We start from the raw sequence: 26,649 nt of genomic DNA on the forward strand, positions 1-26,649 counted from the left end.
CAACCAGGTAGGCCTCGCTAGCTTCCTGCAGGGCCATGACGGCTGAGCTCTGGAAGCGCAGGTCAGTCTTGAAGTCCTGAGCGATTTCACGGACCAGACGCTGGAATGGGAGCTTGCGGATCAGCAGCTCAGTGGATTTCTGGTAACGACGGATTTCACGCAGAGCGACAGTTCCTGGCCGATAACGATGAGGCTTCTTGACTCCTCCGGTGGCAGGGGCACTCTTGCGAGCGGCCTTGGTGGCCAGCTGCTTGCGAGGGGCCTTTCCTCCGGTAGACTTACGGGCAGTCTGCTTGGTACGAGCCATCGTAGATGAAGAAAATTGTTTTCAATCCAAACGAATACGTTGAAACGAAGCGAAAGAATGAGGGTCGAATTTTTGTAGTACTCTTTTATATGCTTGGTTCATCGCAGGCAACCAATCACAAGCCATAGAAGAATAGAAAAAGCAAGCATGGCAAGAAGAAGTTACCCCTCGAGTAGGTATAAAAGCGGCAGCATCAGTTTCGTAGGGCATCAGTTTCGTTACACCCGTAGTCGAACACAGAAGTAAATATCCAAAATGACTGGCCGTGGCAAGGGAGGCAAAGGACTCGGAAAAGGAGGCGCCAAGCGTCATCGCAAGGTTTTGCGTGATAACATCCAGGGTATCACCAAGCCCGCCATCCGTCGTCTGGCTCGTCGTGGTGGAGTCAAGCGTATCTCCGGTCTCATCTACGAAGAAACTCGTGGTGTGCTGAAGGTGTTCCTGGAAAACGTCATCCGTGATGCCGTCACCTACACTGAACACGCCAAGCGCAAAACCGTTACCGCTATGGATGTCGTGTACGCCCTGAAGCGACAGGGACGCACTCTGTACGGTTTCGGAGGTTAAATCACAGGTTTCTTCTCTCAAAAAACGGCCCTTTTCAGGGCCACCGAACGTGTGTACAAAAGAGTTAAACAGTCAGTTTTCTACCGCCAAAAAGCAACAGTACCTAATATGTCGTGCCTATGGACCTCAGAACGGAAGTGATAGATTGTAATGATATAAATATGTGCATCCAATTTGTATATAGTACCTCCATTGGGAACCTCTCGATATTCTATCTTTCGTGCACCGTAGCACCGGAAAGCTGAACACGACGATAAGTAAGTAAAATTAAAATGAAACCTGGGAACCAGAAGCGCTTGCCTCCGTATCGGAATTTGGCCAGCCAAAAATGCTCCGCTTCGAGTTGGAAAAGCTCGAATTGAAAAGCTAAGCAAACACGTCCCCATACTTCCAGAGCGTCGCTTATACATGTTATGCACGTAGGCAGCTCAAATCATACTTATCAAGGCAAGGAAAACTCCAGTCTTGAAGATGACAGTTTTGTTTAATATTTCCCACATCCAATATGTATGTTTCGAAGAACTTGATTGTTAACAATGGTTGCAATGTCGCCCAACGCCAAGCGTCGGTAGAACCGGTAAACTGTATAGCAATAAATCATGGATGTATGCATCCCTACCCGGGATTTCAATGGCGTGTACCATACGTTCGTGACTGTACGCTTGGAAGTGAATGTATCCCTATCCCGGACTTCAAAGCAGCATGTCAATTATTTAGGGGCCATCCATAAAGTACGCCACGCTCGAGCTCAAGCAATGCAAAAGTACGGAGGAGGGAAAGGAGAGTTAAAATTCTCGATTACAGCGTGGCGTACAAGGTTATATGCAGAACCTGGCCTCCTAAAGTGAGGTTAAGTTTAGTGAAATCCCATTTCGTATTTTAGTGATTGAGTCGTTCCAGATAAAATTTAATGTAGGATCGGGGTAGAAAAAATCAATTTATCGATAAATTTACCAAAAAATTGACGAATCAACTGATGGGGAACTGGTATTTCCCTTTCAAACTTCCAAATTTTCACGACATAATCTCTACTTTTAATCGCCAATTGAGAGGAAACAAACCATCGTCGTTTATCAAAAACTCAAACGCAGATTTTAGTCTCGCTAAAACCACAACCAATGCTAATAAAAATTCTACTCTACTCACTATCTGGATAACAGTGCAATTATTTTCAATGACGGTTTTGTGACTTAGAGCAAGAAAACTGCGTTGTCTTGCACAGCTCGGTATCCTGCCATCCGAAATATAAGCTGCCATGTTGGCCAACAATTTTCACAGCTTGCCCACCATGCGTGCCGAAACGCAGCGGCGGTGAGTGCTCTGCGGCACTCACACGGTGAAACAAAGCCACACACAATTGAGCGTGTTATTCGTCCTCCTCCTCTTCTTGGCGTAACGTCCTCACTGGGACAAAGCCTGCTTCTCAGCTTAGTGTTCTATGAGCACTTCCACAGTTATTAACTGAGAGCTTCCTCTGCCAATGACCATTTTGCATGTGTATCGTGTGGCAGGCACGAAGATACTCTATGCCCAAGGAAGTCAAGGAAATTTCCTTTACGAAAAGATCCTGGACCGACCGGGAATCGAACCCGTCACCCTCAGCATGGTCATGCTGAATACCCGTGCATTTGCCGCCTCGGCTATATGGGCCCTTGTATACACTCCAAATCGTGTTACACGCGTTCGTTCATTCTCACTCCCCTTGGGAGAATGTCTCGCCGGTTCTCACCACGGATCGAGATTTGGCAGTTTACTAAACATGAAGCTCAAACGGGCTGAGAAAATCCATTCTCAATTTTGTGTCACGTTGTTTTACCGTGCGCAATTTCTTAGTCGTGATACACCGAGAAAAAATTCTACTCGGTCAGCTAAAACTTAACGAAAACAGAATTAGGAATAACGCAGGGACTGAGTAGAATTTTTCCTCGGTGTAGGTAGTCAGTTCAGTTCGGTGTCCGTCTAGCTGAGTGTCGCGTCTCCGTTGCGGGAGTGCCAGTTTGATTCATCGTTCAAAATTTGAACCTATAGCGGAAGACTGCCGCCGGAAGTACAGTGGTCATGCACACAGCGTGAATGTGTCCATTGTAAATAGTTTGTTTTGTTCTTGTGCCCGGGTGTTGAATCGCGTGTGTCGCGGAGTGTTGTCGCCTGTTTAACCCACCCGGCCGGCAGTGCCCTAAACTGGGATCAGCAAGCCGTTCACTATTGAGGTATGTGTAAAACTGCGAAGAACTTGTGCATCCTGTGCTTTCATTGTACCAAGGGCGTGTAGATCTAAGATTTTCAGAGGGCTGTCAGTAGGCACACTGGGTTAAACGTTTGAAATCCTCGGTCAGAATTGCAGTTCTGTCCGATGAGTGGGGAACTGGTTGGCGATCGAAAGTGAGATTGGGGTCTCCGGTTAGCCTAGGGGATAGGGTTTTCGATCGCCAACCCGGAGACGGCGGATTCAATTCCTTTTCCAGTCGGGAAATTCTGTTTATAACGTACATTTTGCTTCGATGAAAAGTTCTAACTTTCCCAGTAATGATCTCCAGATAAACGATAAAATCACCCCAAATGCGATTGCAGCTTTAGCCATGCTACCCAGAATAAGTGCACATTGAGACAAATTTTGGTGTACGTATATCGAGGGTAAAATGCACGTTATATCGAAGCGCGAAGACAGAAATGGCTGTATCGTGACAATTAGTGCTTCTCACGATTGGTGTTTGTGAATTTCATCATTTCAAGTGCAGCCTTCCAGGTGACTTGCTCTATGTCAACCGGGTAGTAACAGGAATTTCACCAACCAATCAATCTGCAGGGAAGTTGCAGTCATTTTCAATTAACCTTAACTACACCAACACGGTGCAAAGATTCGAGAGTTTCACTCTGGAAGCTCGGCGGCAGCGAAAAGGCAACACTCAATCATGCCGAGCTGACCGGCCTATTTGAGAATTGCACCTAGCAGTATTCTAGGAAACGTATGACCTGGCATTGGATGATAGGAAACCATTTCAACTTTTAACTCTTTGGTAAGATCTAAGATGGTAGTCCTGAAAAGGACTGATTTGAAAGTGGGATACTGTTTCGCAGTATGACGACTGATGGTTCCGAAAATCGCCAGATTACTTCTTGGCGGCGGTTTTCTTCGCGGCAGCTTTCTTGGCGGGGGCGGCCTTCTTCGGTTTCGGGGTCTTTGGCTTCTTTGCGGCGGTCTTGGATGGCTTGGTGGCCTTTTGTTTCGGGGCAGTGGCCTTCTTCACACCTCCGGCCTTTTTGGCGGCCTTTGCACCGGCAGCTTTGGCTTTTTTCGCTGCAGCTGGTTTCTTGGCTTTCTTCTCGCCGGCTGGCTTCTTGGCTTTCTTTTCCCCAGCTGGTTTCTTGGCAGCCTTCTTCTTCTCACCGGTAGCCTTCTTGGCTTTCTTCTCACCGGCCTTCTTGGGCTTTTTCTCGCCGGCGGCCTTCTTGGCCTCAGCCTTCAGCTTGAACGATCCGGATGCGCCAGTTCCTTTGGTTTGGACAAACTTGCCCTTCTCGACACCGTTCTTCAAGGCCTTCTTGAGGAATGGGGCCAGCTTGGCGACATCGCACTTGTAGTTGGCAGCGATGTACTTCTTGATGGCCTGCAGGGACGATCCGTTGCGCTCCTTCAGGGTTTTGATAGCAGCAACAACCATATCGTTCACTGGAGGATGGGTCGATGGCTTCTTCGGCTTGCCCTGTCCCTTAGGGGCCCTTGGCTTCTTGGCCTTGGCTGGCGAGGCAGCAGGAGCTGCGGCAGCGGCTTCGGCGGCAACTTCAGACATTGCGGTTGGTTGGTAGTAGGTACAGCGACACTGACACGTTGGTGTAAACGATTGAATGAAGGTAAATCCGACAACAGTGCGATGTTCGATAATGATGTCTGTGTTAGGGATGCAGACATGATCGTTCACTTATTGAGTGTTCGCAAAATATTGTCTAATTTTTTGGTAACATGTTTCTAAAACGCTATTTTACATTTACTGGGAGCAATAGTTGAATAACTTTTCTGTACAGTTAACAAGCACATGAGTCTAGCTAGTGGCACAACATTGCTGTTGGGGTTCCATGTCAGAAATAGCTTGGCAAAAACGTGTCCTAGCAGCACCCGTGAGTCATATGATGTGGGTTCACCCGACAAAACAGTCAATAGTTGCTATTGAAACAATGTCATCGTCCATGTCGGTAGTGAATTTCAAAAGCCCAATAGTTACTCTATTCAGCGACATCCATACCGAGCAAGTATTCGGTCCGGTAATGCCTTAGAAATGGCTCTAAAACAAAGTCCTTCCCGGTGCTAGTACGCGTTGCTGCGTGCTTGGTTTTAGGGAAACTTTGGGCAATACCGTTTTATGAAATTTTTCCGTAAATGATGCTTCAAACTAGTGCTTCGCTGTACTCCAATCGGACAACTCCGTCGGTTTACGCACATTTAGTTTATGTACAAAAGTTCTACGACCTAAACGCATGCTAACAGAAAACATCATTTCCCGCCTAGGTAGCAGTCCCAGCTGTAGTTGACCGAAGCAGACCAGTACTTTGTCCCAGTCTTTGATGCCGCAGCAATGAGCACGATTTAAAAGGGTAATATTAGATGTTATCACAGATCTAGAGTTAGTTTCACATCAGGATCTTGCGGAAACAAATTTGAATACATTATACACCTAACAGCAGCCAAAAATCACGAAAATCTGCCCAGTAGTGCGAATCTATCACAAGTCCATCGAGTTGTTAGCTTGTTTGATGTACGATCAACATTGAGAGTTATTAGAGCCGTCGTTGGAGTTCAAATTCAATCTGAATTTGAATGAATGTAGTAAGTGTTTGCACCCTTTAATTCCGGCCTAGTCGGTTCAAGTTCAGTCTGGATGTAATCGAAACTAACGAACAAAAACTGACGCACTGCATCTGTTCTCCGATGGTGCAAAAGCTATGATTTGACTGACCTAAACCACCGGACGACACAGGCTAGACATGCTCGGTCCGATGGATTCATCTCAAAGGCGTTCCGAAAATGTAGAGCTGACAAGTTTGCCTGGCCAATTCCAGGGTGAAAATGAAAACAAAAACGACGCCTACTGCAGTTGGATACTTGAAGCCAATCTTGTGTGTCGCACGCACCCGATTGTAGCAACGATTAATTATTGGTGAATTTTCAGAAACTTGAAATCAAGCAAACGCACCCCGACGTGTAATCGATAGCAGTCGTACCCACCACTCTATGCTATGCTCACTCATCTAGCTAGGTGACTAAAACTACGCTTATACGATTGTATGTAAACTCTGGTGGCAGCACCACAGTTGGTACGGTGATACTTTTCGTGAAACAACCAATCTGAGAGAAAGTCAGTAACTACAGTCAGTCAGAGCCAAAGTGGCAGTACATCATCGAGGCACGGTCGCCATATTCGGGGCCCACACTAGAGGTTAGTATGAATGTTACCATTGGGTACATCGGAAATGGCCATAAGGTCCTACAGGTTTGAGTCGTAAGTGTTGCAGTTGGTTTGGCAGGTCATTATTTCCTAGTTAACTCTTTTCGAGAATGATATAGTGGCCCTGAAAAGGGCCTTTTGGTTTGATGCGATAATTCCCGGACGGTCGTCATTTACTTGGAGCTGGTGTACTTGGTGACGGCCTTGGTTCCTTCGGAAACGGCGTGCTTGGCCAACTCTCCTGGGAGCAGAAGACGGACGGCGGTTTGGATTTCGCGAGAGGTAATGGTCGAGCGCTTGTTGTAGTGAGCCAGACGAGAGGCTTCGGCGGCAATGCGTTCGAAGATGTCGTTGACGAAGCTGTTCATGATGCTCATAGCCTTCGACGAGACGCCAGTGTCCGGGTGGACTTGCTTCAACACCTTGTAGATGTAGATAGCGTAGCTCTCCTTCCTGCGCTGCTTCTTCTTCTTCTTGTCGCCCTTGACAATGTTCTTCTGGGCCTTGCCGGATTTCTTGGCGGCCTTTCCGCTGGTTTTCGGTGCCATCGTGCTACGGTGAGGTTGTTTTCGATCCAAAAGGAAACAGAAACTGATGCCCACCGAGCCAATCGGTTCTCTTTTATACCCGTAGAATAGCAAGCGATGTTCCGCCCCTTTGGTTTGTTTGTCATTTTATTCGTTTCGCTTTTCCCTCCCTAGTGTTGGTGTAGCGCAGTGCTATGCGGGTATAAAATAGCCTGCCGATCCGTTGGTTCGCCATCAGTACAGCTTACGTACGCTTTGTGAACGTTTCTTCGTTAGTAAAACTCGAATCTATCTCACGATGTCTGGCCGCGGCAAAGGAGGCAAAGTTAAGGGAAAGGCAAAGTCCCGTTCCAACCGTGCTGGACTGCAGTTCCCAGTCGGCCGTATCCACCGTCTGCTCAGGAAGGGCAACTATGCCGAGCGTGTCGGCGCTGGTGCCCCAGTGTACTTGGCTGCCGTGATGGAATATCTGGCTGCTGAAGTCCTCGAGTTGGCAGGAAACGCTGCTCGTGACAACAAGAAGACCAGAATCATTCCCCGTCATCTGCAGTTGGCCATCCGCAACGACGAAGAATTGAACAAACTGCTGTCTGGCGTTACCATCGCCCAGGGTGGTGTCTTGCCAAACATCCAGGCTGTTCTGTTGCCCAAGAAGACCGAAAAGAAGGCATAAATCTCTTCCCGCTCGATCGAAGACCGTGTGCATCAAACCAAAAACCGTCCTTTTCAGGACGACAATATTCATTTTCCTGATAGAGAGTTGTTTTGGAATGATTTGTTCGCTGCAAAACTACCTACCTTGCAGTGCTCTGAATGTGCGAATGCTTTGGAAATGGTACGATTTTTATTTCAGGAACCTGCAGAAGCAGTACATCCCGAGGAAGATCCGAAAAAAAAAAAAATAAAGTCAATGTTTTGTGATGGTTTTTAAATTTCGTTCACTGCTATTCGGTTTAGTTTTTCATCGTTGTGGAAAGAAGTAAAAAATCTGATTGATTGAAACACTCATCTGAAAATGATGGATTTATTAGCGATTGAAACCTAACCACCCTTCGTTATATGCTTAATTTTCGATTTTCGAAATTCTATCCCCCATATCTTGCTGACGGACGTTATCCAGTCAAAATATCAAAATATCAGGACTCGTACATAGTTGAATTTTCGATAAAAATAATCGAAATCGACTCAGTCTGTACCCCGCGGTAAGTTTGTCTTTGTCATTACGTAAATCTATCGAACGTGGTTGTCAGAAAATTGCTGCAGTTTGTTGTTTTTACCTATCGATCCAGCCATGTGCTATGTGAACGGGCCCGAAAATGCCGTTACCTGCAGTCGGCGTTTGGACGAAAAATGTAACTGGCAATTTGGTGGACCGTCACTGCTGGCGCGGAAATGTTCAAAGGTTCGAAATAATAGTGAGGGCTATACCGGGGCTTATTATCGTAGGAAATTTTCGTGAAACTCTTTTGTGAAACGTTTTCGGTGGCCCTGAAAAGGGCCGTTTTGAAAGTGATTAATAACACAAGACCAAATTTAAGCGCGTTCTCCACGGATGCGACGAGCCAGCTGGATGTCCTTGGGCATGATAGTGACACGCTTGGCATGGATGGCACACAGGTTGGTATCTTCAAACAGACCAACCAGGTAGGCCTCGCTAGCTTCCTGCAGGGCCATGACGGCTGAGCTCTGGAAGCGCAGGTCAGTCTTGAAGTCCTGAGCGATTTCACGGACCAGACGCTGGAATGGGAGCTTGCGGATCAGCAGCTCAGTGGATTTCTGGTAACGACGGATTTCACGCAGAGCGACAGTTCCTGGCCGATAACGATGAGGCTTCTTGACTCCTCCGGTGGCAGGGGCACTCTTGCGAGCGGCCTTGGTGGCCAGCTGCTTGCGAGGGGCCTTTCCTCCGGTAGACTTACGGGCAGTCTGCTTGGTACGAGCCATCGTAGATGAAGAAAATTGTTTTCAATCCAAACGAATACGTTGAAACGAAGCGAAAGAATGAGGGTCGAATTTTTGTAGTACTCTTTTATATGCTTGGTTCATCGCAGGCAACCAATCACAAGCCATAGAAGAATAGAAAAAGCAAGCATGGCAAGAAGAAGTTACCCCTCGAGTAGGTATAAAAGCGGCAGCATCAGTTTCGTAGGGCATCAGTTTCGTTACACCCGTAGTCGAACACAGAAGTAAATATCCAAAATGACTGGCCGTGGCAAGGGAGGCAAAGGACTCGGAAAAGGAGGCGCCAAGCGTCATCGCAAGGTTTTGCGTGATAACATCCAGGGTATCACCAAGCCCGCCATCCGTCGTCTGGCTCGTCGTGGTGGAGTCAAGCGTATCTCCGGTCTCATCTACGAAGAAACTCGTGGTGTGCTGAAGGTGTTCCTGGAAAACGTCATCCGTGATGCCGTCACCTACACTGAACACGCCAAGCGCAAAACCGTTACCGCTATGGATGTCGTGTACGCCCTGAAGCGACAGGGACGCACTCTGTACGGTTTCGGAGGTTAAATCACAGGTTTCTTCTCTCAAAAAACGGCCCTTTTCAGGGCCACCGAACGTGTGTACAAAAGAGTTAAACAGTCAGTTTTCTACCGCCAAAAAGCAACAGTACCTAATATGTCGTGCCTATGGACCTCAGAACGGAAGTGATAGATTGTAATGATATAAATATGTGCATCCAATTTGTATATAGTACCTCCATTGGGAACCTCTCGATATTCTATCTTTCGTGCACCGTAGCACCGGAAAGCTGAACACGACGATAAGTAAGTAAAATTAAAATGAAACCTGGGAACCAGAAGCGCTTGCCTCCGTATCGGAATTTGGCCAGCCAAAAATGCTCCGCTTCGAGTTGGAAAAGCTCGAATTGAAAAGCTAAGCAAACACGTCCCCATACTTCCAGAGCGTCGCTTATACATGTTATGCACGTAGGCAGCTCAAATCATACTTATCAAGGCAAGGAAAACTCCAGTCTTGAAGATGACAGTTTTGTTTAATATTTCCCACATCCAATATGTATGTTTCGAAGAACTTGATTGTTAACAATGGTTGCAATGTCGCCCAACGCCAAGCGTCGGTAGAACCGGTAAACTGTATAGCAATAAATCATGGATGTATGCATCCCTACCCGGGATTTCAATGGCGTGTACCATACGTTCGTGACTGTACGCTTGGAAGTGAATGTATCCCTATCCCGGACTTCAAAGCAGCATGTCAATTATTTAGGGGCCATCCATAAAGTACGCCACGCTCGAGCTCAAGCAATGCAAAAGTACGGAGGAGGGAAAGGAGAGTTAAAATTCTCGATTACAGCGTGGCGTACAAGGTTATATGCAGAACCTGGCCTCCTAAAGTGAGGTTAAGTTTAGTGAAATCCCATTTCGTATTTTAGTGATTGAGTCGTTCCAGATAAAATTTAATGTAGGATCGGGGTAGAAAAAATCAATTTATCGATAAATTTACCAAAAAATTGACGAATCAACTGATGGGGAACTGGTATTTCCCTTTCAAACTTCCAAATTTTCACGACATAATCTCTACTTTTAATCGCCAATTGAGAGGAAACAAACCATCGTCGTTTATCAAAAACTCAAACGCAGATTTTAGTCTCGCTAAAACCACAACCAATGCTAATAAAAATTCTACTCTACTCACTATCTGGATAACAGTGCAATTATTTTCAATGACGGTTTTGTGACTTAGAGCAAGAAAACTGCGTTGTCTTGCACAGCTCGGTATCCTGCCATCCGAAATATAAGCTGCCATGTTGGCCAACAATTTTCACAGCTTGCCCACCATGCGTGCCGAAACGCAGCGGCGGTGAGTGCTCTGCGGCACTCACACGGTGAAACAAAGCCACACACAATTGAGCGTGTTATTCGTCCTCCTCCTCTTCTTGGCGTAACGTCCTCACTGGGACAAAGCCTGCTTCTCAGCTTAGTGTTCTATGAGCACTTCCACAGTTATTAACTGAGAGCTTCCTCTGCCAATGACCATTTTGCATGTGTATCGTGTGGCAGGCACGAAGATACTCTATGCCCAAGGAAGTCAAGGAAATTTCCTTTACGAAAAGATCCTGGACCGACCGGGAATCGAACCCGTCACCCTCAGCATGGTCATGCTGAATACCCGTGCATTTGCCGCCTCGGCTATATGGGCCCTTGTATACAATCCAAATCGTGTTACACGCGTTCGTTCATTCTCACTCCCCTTGGGAGAATGTCTCGCCGGTTCTCACCACGGATCGAGATTTGGCAGTTTACTAAACATGAAGCTCAAACGGGCTGAGAAAATCCATTCTCAATTTTGTGTCACGTTGTTTTACCGTGCGCAATTTCTTAGTCGTGATACACCGAGAAAAAATTCTACTCGGTCAGCTAAAACTTAACGAAAACAGAATTAGGAATAACGCAGGGACTGAGTAGAATTTTTCCTCGGTGTAGGTAGTCAGTTCAGTTCGGTGTCCGTCTAGCTGAGTGTCGCGTCTCCGTTGCGGGAGTGCCAGTTTGATTCATCGTTCAAAATTTGAACCTATAGCGGAAGACTGCCGCCGGAAGTACAGTGGTCATGCACACAGCGTGAATGTGTCCATTGTAAATAGTTTGTTTTGTTCTTGTGCCCGGGTGTTGAATCGCGTGTGTCGCGGAGTGTTGTCGCCTGTTTAACCCACCCGGCCGGCAGTGCCCTAAACTGGGATCAGCAAGCCGTTCACTATTGAGGTATGTGTAAAACTGCGAAGAACTTGTGCATCCTGTGCTTTCATTGTACCAAGGGCGTGTAGATCTAAGATTTTCAGAGGGCTGTCAGTAGGCACACTGGGTTAAACGTTTGAAATCCTCGGTCAGAATTGCAGTTCTGTCCGATGAGTGGGGAACTGGTTGGCGATCGAAAGTGAGATTGGGGTCTCCGGTTAGCCTAGGGGATAGGGTTTTCGATCGCCAACCCGGAGACGGCGGATTCAATTCCTTTTCCAGTCGGGAAATTCTGTTTATAACGTACATTTTGCTTCGATGAAAAGTTCTAACTTTCCCAGTAATGATCTCCAGATAAACGATAAAATCACCCCAAATGCGATTGCAGCTTTAGCCATGCTACCCAGAATAAGTGCACATTGAGACAAATTTTGGTGTACGTATATCGAGGGTAAAATGCACGTTATATCGAAGCGCGAAGACAGAAATGGCTGTATCGTGACAATTAGTGCTTCTCACGATTGGTGTTTGTGAATTTCATCATTTCAAGTGCAGCCTTCCAGGTGACTTGCTCTATGTCAACCGGGTAGTAACAGGAATTTCACCAACCAATCAATCTGCAGGGAAGTTGCAGTCATTTTCAATTAACCTTAACTACACCAACACGGTGCAAAGATTCGAGAGTTTCACTCTGGAAGCTCGGCGGCAGCGAAAAGGCAACACTCAATCATGCCGAGCTGACCGGCCTATTTGAGAATTGCACCTAGCAGTATTCTAGGAAACGTATGACCTGGCATTGGATGATAGGAAACCATTTCAACTTTTAACTCTTTGGTAAGATCTAAGATGGTAGTCCTGAAAAGGACTGATTTGAAAGTGGGATACTGTTTCGCAGTATGACGACTGATGGTTCCGAAAATCGCCAGATTACTTCTTGGCGGCGGTTTTCTTCGCGGCAGCTTTCTTGGCGGGGGCGGCCTTCTTCGGTTTCGGGGTCTTTGGCTTCTTTGCGGCGGTCTTGGATGGCTTGGTGGCCTTTTGTTTCGGGGCAGCGGCCTTCTTCACACCTCCGGCCTTTTTGGCGGCCTTTGCACCGGCAGCTTTGGCTTTTTTCGCTGCAGCTGGTTTCTTGGCTTTCTTCTCGCCGGCTGGCTTCTTGGCTTTCTTTTCCCCAGCTGGTTTCTTGGCAGCCTTCTTCTTCTCACCGGTAGCCTTCTTGGCTTTCTTCTCACCGGCCTTCTTGGGCTTTTTCTCGCCGGCGGCCTTCTTGGCCTCAGCCTTCAGCTTGAACGATCCGGATGCGCCAGTTCCTTTGGTTTGGACAAACTTGCCCTTCTCGACACCGTTCTTCAAGGCCTTCTTGAGGAATGGGGCCAGCTTGGCGACATCGCACTTGTAGTTGGCAGCGATGTACTTCTTGATGGCCTGCAGGGACGATCCGTTGCGCTCCTTCAGGGTTTTGATAGCAGCAACAACCATATCGTTCACTGGAGGATGGGTCGATGGCTTCTTCGGCTTGCCCTGTCCCTTAGGGGCCCTTGGCTTCTTGGCCTTGGCTGGCGAGGCAGCAGGAGCTGCGGCAGCGGCTTCGGCGGCAACTTCAGACATTGCGGTTGGTTGGTAGTAGGTACAGCGACACTGACACGTTGGTGTAAACGATTGAATGAAGGTAAATCCGACAACAGTGCGATGTTCGATAATGATGTCTGTGTTAGGGATGCAGACATGATCGTTCACTTATTGAGTGTTCGCAAAATATTGTCTAATTTTTTGGTAACATGTTTCTAAAACGCTATTTTACATTTACTGGGAGCAATAGTTGAATAACTTTTCTGTACAGTTAACAAGCACATGAGTCTAGCTAGTGGCACAACATTGCTGTTGGGGTTCCATGTCAGAAATAGCTTGGCAAAAACGTGTCCTAGCAGCACCCGTGAGTCATATGATGTGGGTTCACCCGACAAAACAGTCAATAGTTGCTATTGAAACAATGTCATCGTCCATGTCGGTAGTGAATTTCAAAAGCCCAATAGTTACTCTATTCAGCGACATCCATACCGAGCAAGTATTCGGTCCGGTAATGCCTTAGAAATGGCTCTAAAACAAAGTCCTTCCCGGTGCTAGTACGCGTTGCTGCGTGCTTGGTTTTAGGGAAACTTTGGGCAATACCGTTTTATGAAATTTTTCCGTAAATGATGCTTCAAACTAGTGCTTCGCTGTACTCCAATCGGACAACTCCGTCGGTTTACGCACATTTAGTTTATGTACAAAAGTTCTACGACCTAAACGCATGCTAACAGAAAACATCATTTCCCGCCTAGGTAGCAGTCCCAGCTGTAGTTGACCGAAGCAGACCAGTACTTTGTCCCAGTCTTTGATGCCGCAGCAATGAGCACGATTTAAAAGGGTAATATTAGATGTTATCACAGATCTAGAGTTAGTTTCACATCAGGATCTTGCGGAAACAAATTTGAATACATTATACACCTAACAGCAGCCAAAAATCACGAAAATCTGCCCAGTAGTGCGAATCTATCACAAGTCCATCGAGTTGTTAGCTTGTTTGATGTACGATCAACATTGAGAGTTATTAGAGCCGTCGTTGGAGTTCAAATTCAATCTGAATTTGAATGAATGTAGTAAGTGTTTGCACCCTTTAATTCCGGCCTAGTCGGTTCAAGTTCAGTCTGGATGTAATCGAAACTAACGAACAAAAACTGACGCACTGCATCTGTTCTCCGATGGTGCAAAAGCTATGATTTGACTGACCTAAACCACCGGACGACACAGGCTAGACATGCTCGGTCCGATGGATTCATCTCAAAGGCGTTCCGAAAATGTAGAGCTGACAAGTTTGCCTGGCCAATTCCAGGGTGAAAATGAAAACAAAAACGACGCCTACTGCAGTTGGATACTTGAAGCCAATCTTGTGTGTCGCACGCACCCGATTGTAGCAACGATTAATTATTGGTGAATTTTCAGAAACTTGAAATCAAGCAAACGCACCCCGACGTGTAATCGATAGCAGTCGTACCCACCACTCTATGCTATGCTCACTCATCTAGCTAGGTGACTAAAACTACGCTTATACGATTGTATGTAAACTCTGGTGGCAGCACCACAGTTGGTACGGTGATACTTTTCGTGAAACAACCAATCTGAGAGAAAGTCAGTAACTACAGTCAGTCAGAGCCAAAGTGGCAGTACATCATCGAGGCACGGTCGCCATATTCGGGGCCCACACTAGAGGTTAGTATGAATGTTACCATTGGGTACATCGGAAATGGCCATAAGGTCCTACAGGTTTGAGTCGTAAGTGTTGCAGTTGGTTTGGCAGGTCATTATTTCCTAGTTAACTCTTTTCGAGAATGATATAGTGGCCCTGAAAAGGGCCTTTTGGTTTGATGCGATAATTCCCGGACGGTCGTCATTTACTTGGAGCTGGTGTACTTGGTGACGGCCTTGGTTCCTTCGGAAACGGCGTGCTTGGCCAACTCTCCTGGGAGCAGAAGACGGACGGCGGTTTGGATTTCGCGAGAGGTAATGGTCGAGCGCTTGTTGTAGTGAGCCAGACGAGAGGCTTCGGCGGCAATGCGTTCGAAGATGTCGTTGACGAAGCTGTTCATGATGCTCATAGCCTTCGACGAGACGCCAGTGTCCGGGTGGACTTGCTTCAACACCTTGTAGATGTAGATAGCGTAGCTCTCCTTCCTGCGCTGCTTCTTCTTCTTCTTGTCGCCCTTGACAATGTTCTTCTGGGCCTTGCCGGATTTCTTGGCGGCCTTTCCGCTGGTTTTCGGTGCCATCGTGCTACGGTGAGGTTGTTTTCGATCCAAAAGGAAACAGAAACTGATGCCCACCGAGCCAATCGGTTCTCTTTTATACCCGTAGAATAGCAAGCGATGTTCCGCCCCTTTGGTTTGTTTGTCATTTTATTCGTTTCGCTTTTCCCTCCCTAGTGTTGGTGTAGCGCAGTGCTATGCGGGTATAAAATAGCCTGCCGATCCGTTGGTTCGCCATCAGTACAGCTTACGTACGCTTTGTGAACGTTTCTTCGTTAGTAAAACTCGAATCTATCTCACGATGTCTGGCCGCGGCAAAGGAGGCAAAGTTAAGGGAAAGGCAAAGTCCCGTTCCAACCGTGCTGGACTGCAGTTCCCAGTCGGCCGTATCCACCGTCTGCTCAGGAAGGGCAACTATGCCGAGCGTGTCGGCGCTGGTGCCCCAGTGTACTTGGCTGCCGTGATGGAATATCTGGCTGCTGAAGTCCTCGAGTTGGCAGGAAACGCTGCTCGTGACAACAAGAAGACCAGAATCATTCCCCGTCATCTGCAGTTGGCCATCCGCAACGACGAAGAATTGAACAAACTGCTGTCTGGCGTTACCATCGCCCAGGGTGGTGTCTTGCCAAACATCCAGGCTGTTCTGTTGCCCAAGAAGACCGAAAAGAAGGCATAAATCTCTTCCCGCTCGATCGAAGACCGTGTGCATCAAACCAAAAACCGTCCTTTTCAGGACGACAATATTCATTTTCCTGATAGAGAGTTGTTTTGGAATGATTTGTTCGCTGCAAAACTACCTACCTTGCAGTGCTCTGAATGTGCGAATGCTTTGGAAATGGTACGATTTTTATTTCAGGAACCTGCAGAAGCAGTACATCCCGAGGAAGATCCGAAAAAAAAAAAATAAAGTCAATGTTTTGTGATGGTTTTTAAATTTCGTTCACTGCTATTCGGTTTAGTTTTTCATCGTTGTGGAAAGAAGTAAAAAATCTGATTGATTGAAACACTCATCTGAAAATGATGGATTTATTAGCGATTGAAACCTAACCACCCTTCGTTATATGCTTAATTTTCGATTTTCGAAATTCTATCCCCCATATCTTGCTGACGGACGTTATCCAGTCAAAATATCAAAATATCAGGACTCGTACATAGTTGAATTTTCGATAAAAATAATCGAAATCGACTCAGTCTGTACCCCGCGGTAAGTTTGTCTTTGTCATTACGTAAATCTATCGAACGTGGTTGTCAGAAAATTGCTGCAGTTTGTTGTTTTTACCTATCGATCCAGCCATGTGCTATGTGAACGGGCCCGAAAATGCCGTTACCTGCAGTCGGCGTTTGGACGAAAAATGTAACTGGCAATTTGGTGGACCGTCACTGCTGGCGCGGAAATGTTCAAAGGTTCGAAATAATAGTGAGGGCTATACCGGGGCTTATTATCGTAGGAAATTTTCGTGAAACTCTTTTGTGAAACGTTTTCGGTGGCCCTGAAAAGGGCCGTTTTGAAAGTGATTAATAACACAAGACCAAATTTAAGCGCGTTCTCCACGGATGCGACGAGCCAGCTGGATGTCCTTGGGCATGATAGTGACACGCTTGGCATGGATGGCACACAGGTTGGTATCTTCAAACAGACCAACCAGGTAGGCCTCGCTAGCTTCCTGCAGGGCCATGACGGCTGAGCTCTGGAAGCGCAGGTCAGTCTTGAAGTCCTGAGCGATTTCACGGACCAGACGCTGGAATGGGAGCTTGCGGATCAGCAGCTCAGTGGATTTCTGGTAACGACGGATTTCACGCAGAGCGACAGTTCCTGGCCGATAACGATGAGGCTTCTTGACTCCTCCGGTGGCAGGGGCACTCTTGCGAGCGGCCTTGGTGGCCAGCTGCTTGCGAGGGGCCTTTCCTCCGGTAGACTTACGGGCAGTCTGCTTGGTACGAGCCATCGTAGATGAAGAAAATTGTTTTCAATCCAAACGAATACGTTGAAACGAAGCGAAAGAATGAGGGTCGAATTTTTGTAGTACTCTTTTATATGCTTGGTTCATCGCAGGCAACCAATCACAAGCCATAGAAGAATAGAAAAAGCAAGCATGGCAAGAAGAAGTTACCCCTCGAGTAGGTATAAAAGCGGCAGCATCAGTTTCGTAGGGCATCAGTTTCGTTACACCCGTAGTCGAACACAGAAGTAAATATCCAAAATGACTGGCCGTGGCAAGGGAGGCAAAGGACTCGGAAAAGGAGGCGCCAAGCGTCATCGCAAGGTTTTGCGTGATAACATCCAGGGTATCACCAAGCCCGCCATCCGTCGTCTGGCTCGTCGTGGTGGAGTCAAGCGTATCTCCGGTCTCATCTACGAAGAAACTCGTGGTGTGCTGAAGGTGTTCCTGGAAAACGTCATCCGTGATGCCGTCACCTACACTGAACACGCCAAGCGCAAAACCGTTACCGCTATGGATGTCGTGTACGCCCTGAAGCGACAGGGACGCACTCTGTACGGTTTCGGAGGTTAAATCACAGGTTTCTTCTCTCAAAAAACGGCCCTTTTCAGGGCCACCGAACGTGTGTACAAAAGAGTTAAACAGTCAGTTTTCTACCGCCAAAAAGCAACAGTACCTAATATGTCGTGCCTATGGACCTCAGAACGGAAGTGATAGATTGTAATGATATAAATATGTGCATCCAATTTGTATATAGTACCTCCATTGGGAACCTCTCGATATTCTATCTTTCGTGCACCGTAGCACCGGAAAGCTGAACACGACGATAAGTAAGTAAAATTAAAATGAAACCTGGGAACCAGAAGCGCTTGCCTCCGTATCGGAATTTGGCCAGCCAAAAATGCTCCGCTTCGAGTTGGAAAAGCTCGAATTGAAAAGCTAAGCAAACACGTCCCCATACTTCCAGAGCGTCGCTTATACATGTTATGCACGTAGGCAGCTCAAATCATACTTATCAAGGCAAGGAAAACTCCAGTCTTGAAGATGACAGTTTTGTTTAATATTTCCCACATCCAATATGTATGTTTCGAAGAACTTGATTGTTAACAATGGTTGCAATGTCGCCCAACGCCAAGCGTCGGTAGAACCGGTAAACTGTATAGCAATAAATCATGGATGTATGCATCCCTACCCGGGATTTCAATGGCGTGTACCATACGTTCGTGACTGTACGCTTGGAAGTGAATGTATCCCTATCCCGGACTTCAAAGCAGCATGTCAATTATTTAGGGGCCATCCATAAAGTACGCCACGCTCGAGCTCAAGCAATGCAAAAGTACGGAGGAGGGAAAGGAGAGTTAAAATTCTCGATTACAGCGTGGCGTACAAGGTTATATGCAGAACCTGGCCTCCTAAAGTGAGGTTAAGTTTAGTGAAATCCCATTTCGTATTTTAGTGATTGAGTCGTTCCAGATAAAATTTAATGTAGGATCGGGGTAGAAAAAATCAATTTATCGATAAATTTACCAAAAAATTGACGAATCAACTGATGGGGAACTGGTATTTCCCTTTCAAACTTCCAAATTTTCACGACATAATCTCTACTTTTAATCGCCAATTGAGAGGAAACAAACCATCGTCGTTTATCAAAAACTCAAACGCAGATTTTAGTCTCGCTAAAACCACAACCAATGCTAATAAAAATTCTACTCTACTCACTATCTGGATAACAGTGCAATTATTTTCAATGACGGTTTTGTGACTTAGAGCAAGAAAACTGCGTTGTCTTGCACAGCTCGGTATCCTGCCATCCGAAATATAAGCTGCCATGTTGGCCAACAATTTTCACAGCTTGCCCACCATGCGTGCCGAAACGCAGCGGCGGTGAGTGCTCTGCGGCACTCACACGGTGAAACAAAGCCACACACAATTGAGCGTGTTATTCGTCCTCCTCCTCTTCTTGGCGTAACGTCCTCACTGGGACAAAGCCTGCTTCTCAGCTTAGTGTTCTATGAGCACTTCCACAGTTATTAACTGAGAGCTTCCTCTGCCAATGACCATTTTGCATGTGTATCGTGTGGCAGGCACGAAGATACTCTATGCCCAAGGAAGTCAAGGAAATTTCCTTTACGAAAAGATCCTGGACCGACCGGGAATCGAACCCGTCACCCTCAGCATGGTCATGCTGAATACCCGTGCATTTGCCGCCTCGGCTATATGGGCCCTTGTATACAATCCAAATCGTGTTACACGCGTTCGTTCATTCTCACTCCCCTTGGGAGAATGTCTCGCCGGTTCTCACCACGGATCGAGATTTGGCAGTTTACTAAACATGAAGCTCAAACGGGCTGAGAAAATCCATTCTCAATTTTGTGTCACGTTGTTTTACCGTGCGCAATTTCTTAGTCGTGATACACCGAGAAAAAATTCTACTCGGTCAGCTAAAACTTAACGAAAACAGAATTAGGAATAACGCAGGGACTGAGTAGAATTTTTCCTCGGTGTAGGTAGTCAGTTCAGTTCGGTGTCCGTCTAGCTGAGTGTCGCGTCTCCGTTGCGGGAGTGCCAGTTTGATTCATCGTTCAAAATTTGAACCTATAGCGGAAGACTGCCGCCGGAAGTACAGTGGTCATGCACACAGCGTGAATGTGTCCATTGTAAATAGTTTGTTTTGTTCTTGTGCCCGGGTGTTGAATCGCGTGTGTCGCGGAGTGTTGTCGCCTGTTTAACCCACCCGGCCGGCAGTGCCCTAAACTGGGATCAGCAAGCCGTTCACTATTGAGGTATGTGTAAAACTGCGAAGAACTTGTGCATCCTGTGCTTTCATTGTACCAAGGGCGTGTAGATCTAAGATTTTCAGAGGGCTGTCAGTAGGCACACTGGGTTAAACGTTTGAAATCCTCGGTCAGAATTGCAGTTCTGTCCGATGAGTGGGGAACTGGTTGGCGATCGAAAGTGAGATTGGGGTCTCCGGTTAGCCTAGGGGATAGGGTTTTCGATCGCCAACCCGGAGACGGCGGATTCAATTCCTTTTCCAGTCGGGAAATTCTGTTTATAACGTACATTTTGCTTCGATGAAAAGTTCTAACTTTCCCAGTAATGATCTCCAGATAAACGATAAAATCACCCCAAATGCGATTGCAGCTTTAGCCATGCTACCCAGAATAAGTGCACATTGAGACAAATTTTGGTGTACGTATATCGAGGGTAAAATGCACGTTATATCGAAGCGCGAAGACAGAAATGGCTGTATCGTGACAATTAGTGCTTCTCACGATTGGTGTTTGTGAATTTCATCATTTCAAGTGCAGCCTTCCAGGTGACTTGCTCTATGTCAACCGGGTAGTAACAGGAATTTCACCAACCAATCAATCTGCAGGGAAGTTGCAGTCATTTTCAATTAACCTTAACTACACCAACACGGTGCAAAGATTCGAGAGTTTCACTCTGGAAGCTCGGCGGCAGCGAAAAGGCAACACTCAATCATGCCGAGCTGACCGGCCTATTTGAGAATTGCACCTAGCAGTATTCTAGGAAACGTATGACCTGGCATTGGATGATAGGAAACCATTTCAACTTTTAACTCTTTGGTAAGATCTAAGATGGTAGTCCTGAAAAGGACTGATTTGAAAGTGGGATACTGTTTCGCAGTATGACGACTGATGGTTCCGAAAATCGCCAGATTACTTCTTGGCGGCGGTTTTCTTCGCGGCAGCTTTCTTGGCGGGGGCGGCCTTCTTCGGTTTCGGGGTCTTTGGCTTCTTTGCGGCGGTCTTGGATGGCTTGGTGGCCTTTTGTTTCGGGGCAGCGGCCTTCTTCACACCTCCGGCCTTTTTGGCGGCCTTTGCACCGGCAGCTTTGGCTTTTTTCGCTGCAGCTGGTTTCTTGGCTTTCTTCTCGCCGGCTGGCTTCTTGGCTTTCTTTTCCCCAGCTGGTTTCTTGGCAGCCTTCTTCTTCTCACCGGTAGCCTTCTTGGCTTTCTTCTCACCGGCCTTCTTGGGCTTTTTCTCGCCGGCGGCCTTCTTGGCCTCAGCCTTCAGCTTGAACGATCCGGATGCGCCAGTTCCTTTGGTTTGGACAAACTTGCCCTTCTCGACACCGTTCTTCAAGGCCTTCTTGAGGAATGGGGCCAGCTTGGCGACATCGCACTTGTAGTTGGCAGCGATGTACTTCTTGATGGCCTGCAGGGACGATCCGTTGCGCTCCTTCAGGGTTTTGATAGCAGCAACAACCATATCGTTCACTGGAGGATGGGTCGATGGCTTCTTCGGCTTGCCCTGTCCCTTAGGGGCCCTTGGCTTCTTGGCCTTGGCTGGCGAGGCAGCAGGAGCTGCGGCAGCGGCTTCGGCGGCAACTTCAGACATTGCGGTTGGTTGGTAGTAGGTACAGCGACACTGACACGTTGGTGTAAACGATTGAATGAAGGTAAATCCGACAACAGTGCGATGTTCGATAATGATGTCTGTGTTAGGGATGCAGACATGATCGTTCACTTATTGAGTGTTCGCAAAATATTGTCTAATTTTTTGGTAACATGTTTCTAAAACGCTATTTTACATTTACTGGGAGCAATAGTTGAATAACTTTTCTGTACAGTTAACAAGCACATGAGTCTAGCTAGTGGCACAACATTGCTGTTGGGGTTCCATGTCAGAAATAGCTTGGCAAAAACGTGTCCTAGCAGCACCCGTGAGTCATATGATGTGGGTTCACCCGACAAAACAGTCAATAGTTGCTATTGAAACAATGTCATCGTCCATGTCGGTAGTGAATTTCAAAAGCCCAATAGTTACTCTATTCAGCGACATCCATACCGAGCAAGTATTCGGTCCGGTAATGCCTTAGAAATGGCTCTAAAACAAAGTCCTTCCCGGTGCTAGTACGCGTTGCTGCGTGCTTGGTTTTGGGGAAACTTTGGGCAATACCGTTTTATGAAATTTTTCCGTAAATGATGCTTCAAACTAGTGCTTCGCTGTACTCCAATCGGACAACTCCGTCGGTTTACGCACATTTAGTTTATGTACAAAAGTTCTACGACCTAAACGCATGCTAACAGAAAACATCATTTCCCGCCTAGGTAGCAGTCCCAGCTGTAGTTGACCGAAGCAGACCAGTACTTTGTCCCAGTCTTTGATGCCGCAGCAATGAGCACGATTTAAAAGGGTAATATTAGATGTTATCACAGATCTAGAGTTAGTTTCACATCAGGATCTTGCGGAAACAAATTTGAATACATTATACACCTAACAGCAGCCAAAAATCACGAAAATCTGCCCAGTAGTGCGAATCTATCACAAGTCCATCGAGTTGTTAGCTTGTTTGATGTACGATCAACATTGAGAGTTATTAGAGCCGTCGTTGGAGTTCAAATTCAATCTGAATTTGAATGAATGTAGTAAGTGTTTGCACCCTTTAATTCCGGCCTAGTCGGTTCAAGTTCAGTCTGGATGTAATCGAAACTAACGAACAAAAACTGACGCACTGCATCTGTTCTCCGATGGTGCAAAAGCTATGATTTGACTGACCTAAACCACCGGACGACACAGGCTAGACATGCTCGGTCCGATGGATTCATCTCAAAGGCGTTCCGAAAATGTAGAGCTGACAAGTTTGCCTGGCCAATTCCAGGGTGAAAATGAAAACAAAAACGACGCCTACTGCAGTTGGATACTTGAAGCCAATCTTGTGTGTCGCACGCACCCGATTGTAGCAACGATTAATTATTGGTGAATTTTCAGAAACTTGAAATCAAGCAAACGCACCCCGACGTGTAATCGATAGCAGTCGTACCCACCACTCTATGCTATGCTCACTCATCTAGCTAGGTGACTAAAACTACGCTTATACGATTGTATGTAAACTCTGGTGGCAGCACCACAGTTGGTACGGTGATACTTTTCGTGAAACAACCAATCTGAGAGAAAGTCAGTAACTACAGTCAGTCAGAGCCAAAGTGGCAGTACATCATCGAGGCACGGTCGCCATATTCGGGGCCCACACTAGAGGTTAGTATGAATGTTACCATTGGGTACATCGGAAATGGCCATAAGGTCCTACAGGTTTGAGTCATAAGTGTTGCAGTTGGTTTGGCAGGTCATTATTTCCTAGTTAACTCTTTTCGAGAATGATATAGTGGCCCTAAAAGGGCCTTTTGGTTTGATGCGATAATTCCGGACGGTCGTCATTTACTTGGAGCTGGTGTACTTGGTGACGGCCTTGGTTCCTTCGGAAACGGCGTGCTTGGCCAACTCTCCTGGAGCAGAAGACGGACGGCGGTTTGGATTTCGCGAGAGGTAATGGTCGAGCGCTTGTTGTAGTGAGCCAGACGAGAGGCTTCGGCGGCAATGCGTTCGAAGATGTCGTTGACGAAGCTGTTCATGATGCTCATAGCCTTCGACGAGACGCCAGTGTCCGGGTGGACTTGCTTCAACACCTTGTAGATGTAGATAGCGTAGCAGCTCTCCTTCCTGCGCTGCTTCTTCTTCTTCTTGTCGCCCTTGACAATGTTCTTCTGGGCCTTGCCGGATTTCTTGGCGGCCTTTCCGCTGGTTTTCGGTGCCATCGTGCTACGGTGAGGTTGTTTTCGATCCAAAAGGAAACAGAAACTGATGCCCACCGAGCCAATCGGTTCTCTTTTATACCCGTAGAATAGCAAGCGATGTTCCGCCCCTTTGGTTTGTTTGTCATTTTATTCGTTTCGCTTTTCCCTCCCTAGTGTTGGTGTAGCGCAGTGCTATGCGGGTATAAAATAGCCTGCCGATCCGTTGGTTCGCCATCAGTACAGCTTACGTACGCTTTGTGAACGTTTCTTCGTTAGTAAAACTCGAATCTATCTCACGATGTCTGGCCGCGGCAAAGGAGGCAAAGTTAAGGGAAAGGCAAAGTCCCGTTCCAACCGTGCTGGACTGCAGTTCCCAGTCGGCCGTATCCACCGTCTGCTCAGGAAGGGCAACTATGCCGAGCGTGTCGGCGCTGGTGCCCCAGTGTACTTGGCTGCCGTGATGGAATATCTGGCTGCTGAAGTCCTCGAGTTGGCAGGAAACGCTGCTCGTGACAACAAGAAGACCAGAATCATTCCCCGTCATCTGCAGTTGGCCATCCGCAACGACGAAGAATTGAACAAACTGCTGTCTGGCGTTACCATCGCCCAGGGTGGTGTCTTGCCAAACATCCAGGCTGTTCTGTTGCCCAAGAAGACCGAAAAGAAGGCATAAATCTCTTCCCGCTCGATCGAAGACCGTGTGCATCAAACCAAAAACCGTCCTTTTCAGGACGACAATATTCATTTTCCTGATAGAGAGTTGTTTTGGAATGATTTGTTCGCTGCAAAACTACCTACCTTGCAGTGCTCTGAATGTGCGAATGCTTTGGAAATGGTACGATTTTTATTTCAGGAACCTGCAGAAGCAGTACATCCCGAGGAAGATCCGAAAAAAAAAAAATAAAGTCAATGTTTTGTGATGGTTTTTAAATTTCGTTCACTGCTATTCGGTTTAGTTTTTCATCGTTGTGGAAAGAAGTAAAAAATCTGATTGATTGAAACACTCATCTGAAAATGATGGATTTATTAGCGATTGAAACCTAACCACCCTTCGTTATATGCTTAATTTTCGATTTTCGAAATTCTATCCCCCATATCTTGCTGACGGACGTTATCCAGTCAAAATATCAAAATATCAGGACTCGTACATAGTTGAATTTTCGATAAAAATAATCGAAATCGACTCAGTCTGTACCCCGCGGTAAGTTTGTCTTTGTCATTACGTAAATCTATCGAACGTGGTTGTCAGAAAATTGCTGCAGTTTGTTGTTTTTACCTATCGATCCAGCCATGTGCTATGTGAACGGGCCCGAAAATGCCGTTACCTGCAGTCGGCGTTTGGACGAAAAATGTAACTGGCAATTTGGTGGACCGTCACTGCTGGCGCGGAAATGTTCAAAGGTTCGAAATAATAGTGAGGGCTATACCGGGGCTTATTATCGTAGGAAATTTTCGTGAAACTCTTTTGTGAAACGTTTTCGGTGGCCCTGAAAAGGGCCGTTTTGAAAGTGATTAATAACACAAGACCAAATTTAAGCGCGTTCTCCACGGATGCGACGAGCCAGCTGGATGTCCTTGGGCATGATAGTGACACGCTTGGCATGGATGGCACACAGGTTGGTATCTTCAAACAGACCAACCAGGTAGGCCTCGCTAGCTTCCTGCAGGGCCATGACGGCTGAGCTCTGGAAGCGCAGGTCAGTCTTGAAGTCCTGAGCGATTTCACGGACCAGACGCTGGAATGGGAGCTTGCGGATCAGCAGCTCAGTGGATTTCTGGTAACGACGGATTTCACGCAGAGCGACAGTTCCTGGCCGATAACGATGAGGCTTCTTGACTCCTCCGGTGGCAGGGGCACTCTTGCGAGCGGCCTTGGTGGCCAGCTGCTTGCGAGGGGCCTTTCCTCCGGTAGACTTACGGGCAGTCTGCTTGGTACGAGCCATCGTAGATGAAGAAAATTGTTTTCAATCCAAACGAATACGTTGAAACGAAGCGAAAGAATGAGGGTCGAATTTTTGTAGTACTCTTTTATATGCTTGGTTCATCGCAGGCAACCAATCACAAGCCATAGAAGAATAGAAAAAGCAAGCATGGCAAGAAGAAGTTACCCCTCGAGTAGGTATAAAAGCGGCAGCATCAGTTTCGTAGGGCATCAGTTTCGTTACACCCGTAGTCGAACACAGAAGTAAATATCCAAAATGACTGGCCGTGGCAAGGGAGGCAAAGGACTCGGAAAAGGAGGCGCCAAGCGTCATCGCAAGGTTTTGCGTGATAACATCCAGGGTATCACCAAGCCCGCCATCCGTCGTCTGGCTCGTCGTGGTGGAGTCAAGCGTATCTCCGGTCTCATCTACGAAGAAACTCGTGGTGTGCTGAAGGTGTTCCTGGAAAACGTCATCCGTGATGCCGTCACCTACACTGAACACGCCAAGCGCAAAACCGTTACCGCTATGGATGTCGTGTACGCCCTGAAGCGACAGGGACGCACTCTGTACGGTTTCGGAGGTTAAATCACAGGTTTCTTCTCTCAAAAAACGGCCCTTTTCAGGGCCACCGAACGTGTGTACAAAAGAGTTAAACAGTCAGTTTTCTACCGCCAAAAAGCAACAGTACCTAATATGTCGTGCCTATGGACCTCAGAACGGAAGTGATAGATTGTAATGATATAAATATGTGCATCCAATTTGTATATAGTACCTCCATTGGGAACCTCTCGATATTCTATCTTTCGTGCACCGTAGCACCGGAAAGCTGAACACGACGATAAGTAAGTAAAATTAAAATGAAACCTGGGAACCAGAAGCGCTTGCCTCCGTATCGGAATTTGGCCAGCCAAAAATGCTCCGCTTC

At 46.9% G+C, this 26,649-nt stretch overlaps 11 protein-coding genes and 2 pseudogenes across 11 annotated transcripts; 7 read left to right on the plus strand and 6 right to left on the minus strand.

Annotated features, from left to right (window-relative positions):
* Positions 1–506: 506 nt before the first annotated feature.
* Positions 507–884, plus strand: LOC134284583 (histone H4). The gene has a single exon (XM_062843566.1). It carries the CDS (start codon positions 563–565, stop codon positions 872–874), a length of 312 nt encoding a protein of 103 aa, XP_062699550.1. The 5' UTR covers positions 507–562; the 3' UTR covers positions 875–884.
* Positions 885–4,112: 3,228 nt separating this feature from the next.
* LOC134284563 (histone H1B-like) lies at positions 4,113–4,727 on the minus strand (annotated as a pseudogene).
* Positions 4,728–6,462: 1,735 nt separating this feature from the next.
* Positions 6,463–6,915, minus strand: LOC134284566 (histone H2B). The gene has a single exon (XM_062843548.1). It carries the CDS (start codon positions 6,861–6,863, stop codon positions 6,489–6,491), a length of 375 nt encoding a protein of 124 aa, XP_062699532.1. The 5' UTR covers positions 6,864–6,915; the 3' UTR covers positions 6,463–6,488.
* A 143-nt stretch (positions 6,916–7,058) lies between these two features.
* Positions 7,059–7,541, plus strand: LOC134284581 (histone H2A). The gene has a single exon (XM_062843564.1). It carries the CDS (start codon positions 7,141–7,143, stop codon positions 7,513–7,515), a length of 375 nt encoding a protein of 124 aa, XP_062699548.1. The 5' UTR covers positions 7,059–7,140; the 3' UTR covers positions 7,516–7,541.
* A 1,444-nt stretch (positions 7,542–8,985) lies between these two features.
* Positions 8,986–9,363, plus strand: LOC134284590 (histone H4). The gene has a single exon (XM_062843573.1). It carries the CDS (start codon positions 9,042–9,044, stop codon positions 9,351–9,353), a length of 312 nt encoding a protein of 103 aa, XP_062699557.1. The 5' UTR covers positions 8,986–9,041; the 3' UTR covers positions 9,354–9,363.
* Positions 9,364–11,288: 1,925 nt separating this feature from the next.
* Positions 11,289–13,205, minus strand: LOC134284558 (histone H1-like). Its single transcript, XM_062843542.1, has one exon. The coding sequence runs from the start codon at positions 13,142–13,144 to the stop codon at positions 12,464–12,466; it is 681 nt and encodes a 226-aa protein (XP_062699526.1). The 5' UTR covers positions 13,145–13,205; the 3' UTR covers positions 11,289–12,463.
* Positions 13,206–14,941: 1,736 nt separating this feature from the next.
* On the minus strand, positions 14,942–15,394 carry LOC134284572 (histone H2B). Its single transcript, XM_062843555.1, has one exon. The coding sequence runs from the start codon at positions 15,340–15,342 to the stop codon at positions 14,968–14,970; it is 375 nt and encodes a 124-aa protein (XP_062699539.1). The 5' UTR covers positions 15,343–15,394; the 3' UTR covers positions 14,942–14,967.
* Positions 15,395–15,537: 143 nt separating this feature from the next.
* LOC134284577 (histone H2A) lies at positions 15,538–16,020 on the plus strand. Its single transcript, XM_062843560.1, has one exon. It carries the CDS (start codon positions 15,620–15,622, stop codon positions 15,992–15,994), a length of 375 nt encoding a protein of 124 aa, XP_062699544.1. The 5' UTR covers positions 15,538–15,619; the 3' UTR covers positions 15,995–16,020.
* Positions 16,021–17,463: 1,443 nt separating this feature from the next.
* Positions 17,464–17,841, plus strand: LOC134284589 (histone H4). Its single transcript, XM_062843572.1, has one exon. The coding sequence runs from the start codon at positions 17,520–17,522 to the stop codon at positions 17,829–17,831; it is 312 nt and encodes a 103-aa protein (XP_062699556.1). The 5' UTR covers positions 17,464–17,519; the 3' UTR covers positions 17,832–17,841.
* A 1,925-nt stretch (positions 17,842–19,766) lies between these two features.
* LOC134284557 (histone H1-like) lies at positions 19,767–21,683 on the minus strand. Its single transcript, XM_062843541.1, has one exon. The coding sequence runs from the start codon at positions 21,620–21,622 to the stop codon at positions 20,942–20,944; it is 681 nt and encodes a 226-aa protein (XP_062699525.1). The 5' UTR covers positions 21,623–21,683; the 3' UTR covers positions 19,767–20,941.
* A 1,760-nt stretch (positions 21,684–23,443) lies between these two features.
* On the minus strand, positions 23,444–23,863 carry LOC134284564 (histone H2B-like; annotated as a pseudogene).
* Positions 23,864–24,015: 152 nt separating this feature from the next.
* LOC134284580 (histone H2A) lies at positions 24,016–24,498 on the plus strand. The gene has a single exon (XM_062843563.1). The coding sequence runs from the start codon at positions 24,098–24,100 to the stop codon at positions 24,470–24,472; it is 375 nt and encodes a 124-aa protein (XP_062699547.1). The 5' UTR covers positions 24,016–24,097; the 3' UTR covers positions 24,473–24,498.
* A 1,443-nt stretch (positions 24,499–25,941) lies between these two features.
* On the plus strand, positions 25,942–26,319 carry LOC109404524 (histone H4). Its single transcript, XM_029879047.2, has one exon. It carries the CDS (start codon positions 25,998–26,000, stop codon positions 26,307–26,309), a length of 312 nt encoding a protein of 103 aa, XP_029734907.1. The 5' UTR covers positions 25,942–25,997; the 3' UTR covers positions 26,310–26,319.
* Positions 26,320–26,649: the final 330 nt, after the last annotated feature.

This window comes from Aedes albopictus, unplaced genomic scaffold (assembly GCF_035046485.1).
Source record: "Aedes albopictus strain Foshan unplaced genomic scaffold, AalbF5 HiC_scaffold_31, whole genome shotgun sequence".
NCBI lineage: Eukaryota > Metazoa > Arthropoda > Insecta > Diptera > Culicidae > Aedes > Aedes albopictus.

Bases quoted from the DNA above. Each gene is read 5' to 3' on its own strand.
- LOC134284566 (XM_062843548.1), bottom strand. From the start codon at position 6,863: ATGGCACCGAAAACCAGCGGAAAGGCCGCCAAGAAATCCGGCAAGGCC.
- LOC134284577 (XM_062843560.1), top strand. From the start codon at position 15,620: ATGTCTGGCCGCGGCAAAGGAGGCAAAGTTAAGGGAAAGGCAAAGTCC.
- LOC134284590 (XM_062843573.1), top strand. From the start codon at position 9,042: ATGACTGGCCGTGGCAAGGGAGGCAAAGGACTCGGAAAAGGAGGCGCC.
- LOC134284558 (XM_062843542.1), bottom strand. From the start codon at position 13,144: ATGTCTGAAGTTGCCGCCGAAGCCGCTGCCGCAGCTCCTGCTGCCTCG.
- LOC134284572 (XM_062843555.1), bottom strand. From the start codon at position 15,342: ATGGCACCGAAAACCAGCGGAAAGGCCGCCAAGAAATCCGGCAAGGCC.
- LOC109404524 (XM_029879047.2), top strand. From the start codon at position 25,998: ATGACTGGCCGTGGCAAGGGAGGCAAAGGACTCGGAAAAGGAGGCGCC.
- LOC134284580 (XM_062843563.1), top strand. From the start codon at position 24,098: ATGTCTGGCCGCGGCAAAGGAGGCAAAGTTAAGGGAAAGGCAAAGTCC.
- LOC134284583 (XM_062843566.1), top strand. From the start codon at position 563: ATGACTGGCCGTGGCAAGGGAGGCAAAGGACTCGGAAAAGGAGGCGCC.
- LOC134284581 (XM_062843564.1), top strand. From the start codon at position 7,141: ATGTCTGGCCGCGGCAAAGGAGGCAAAGTTAAGGGAAAGGCAAAGTCC.
- LOC134284557 (XM_062843541.1), bottom strand. From the start codon at position 21,622: ATGTCTGAAGTTGCCGCCGAAGCCGCTGCCGCAGCTCCTGCTGCCTCG.
- LOC134284589 (XM_062843572.1), top strand. From the start codon at position 17,520: ATGACTGGCCGTGGCAAGGGAGGCAAAGGACTCGGAAAAGGAGGCGCC.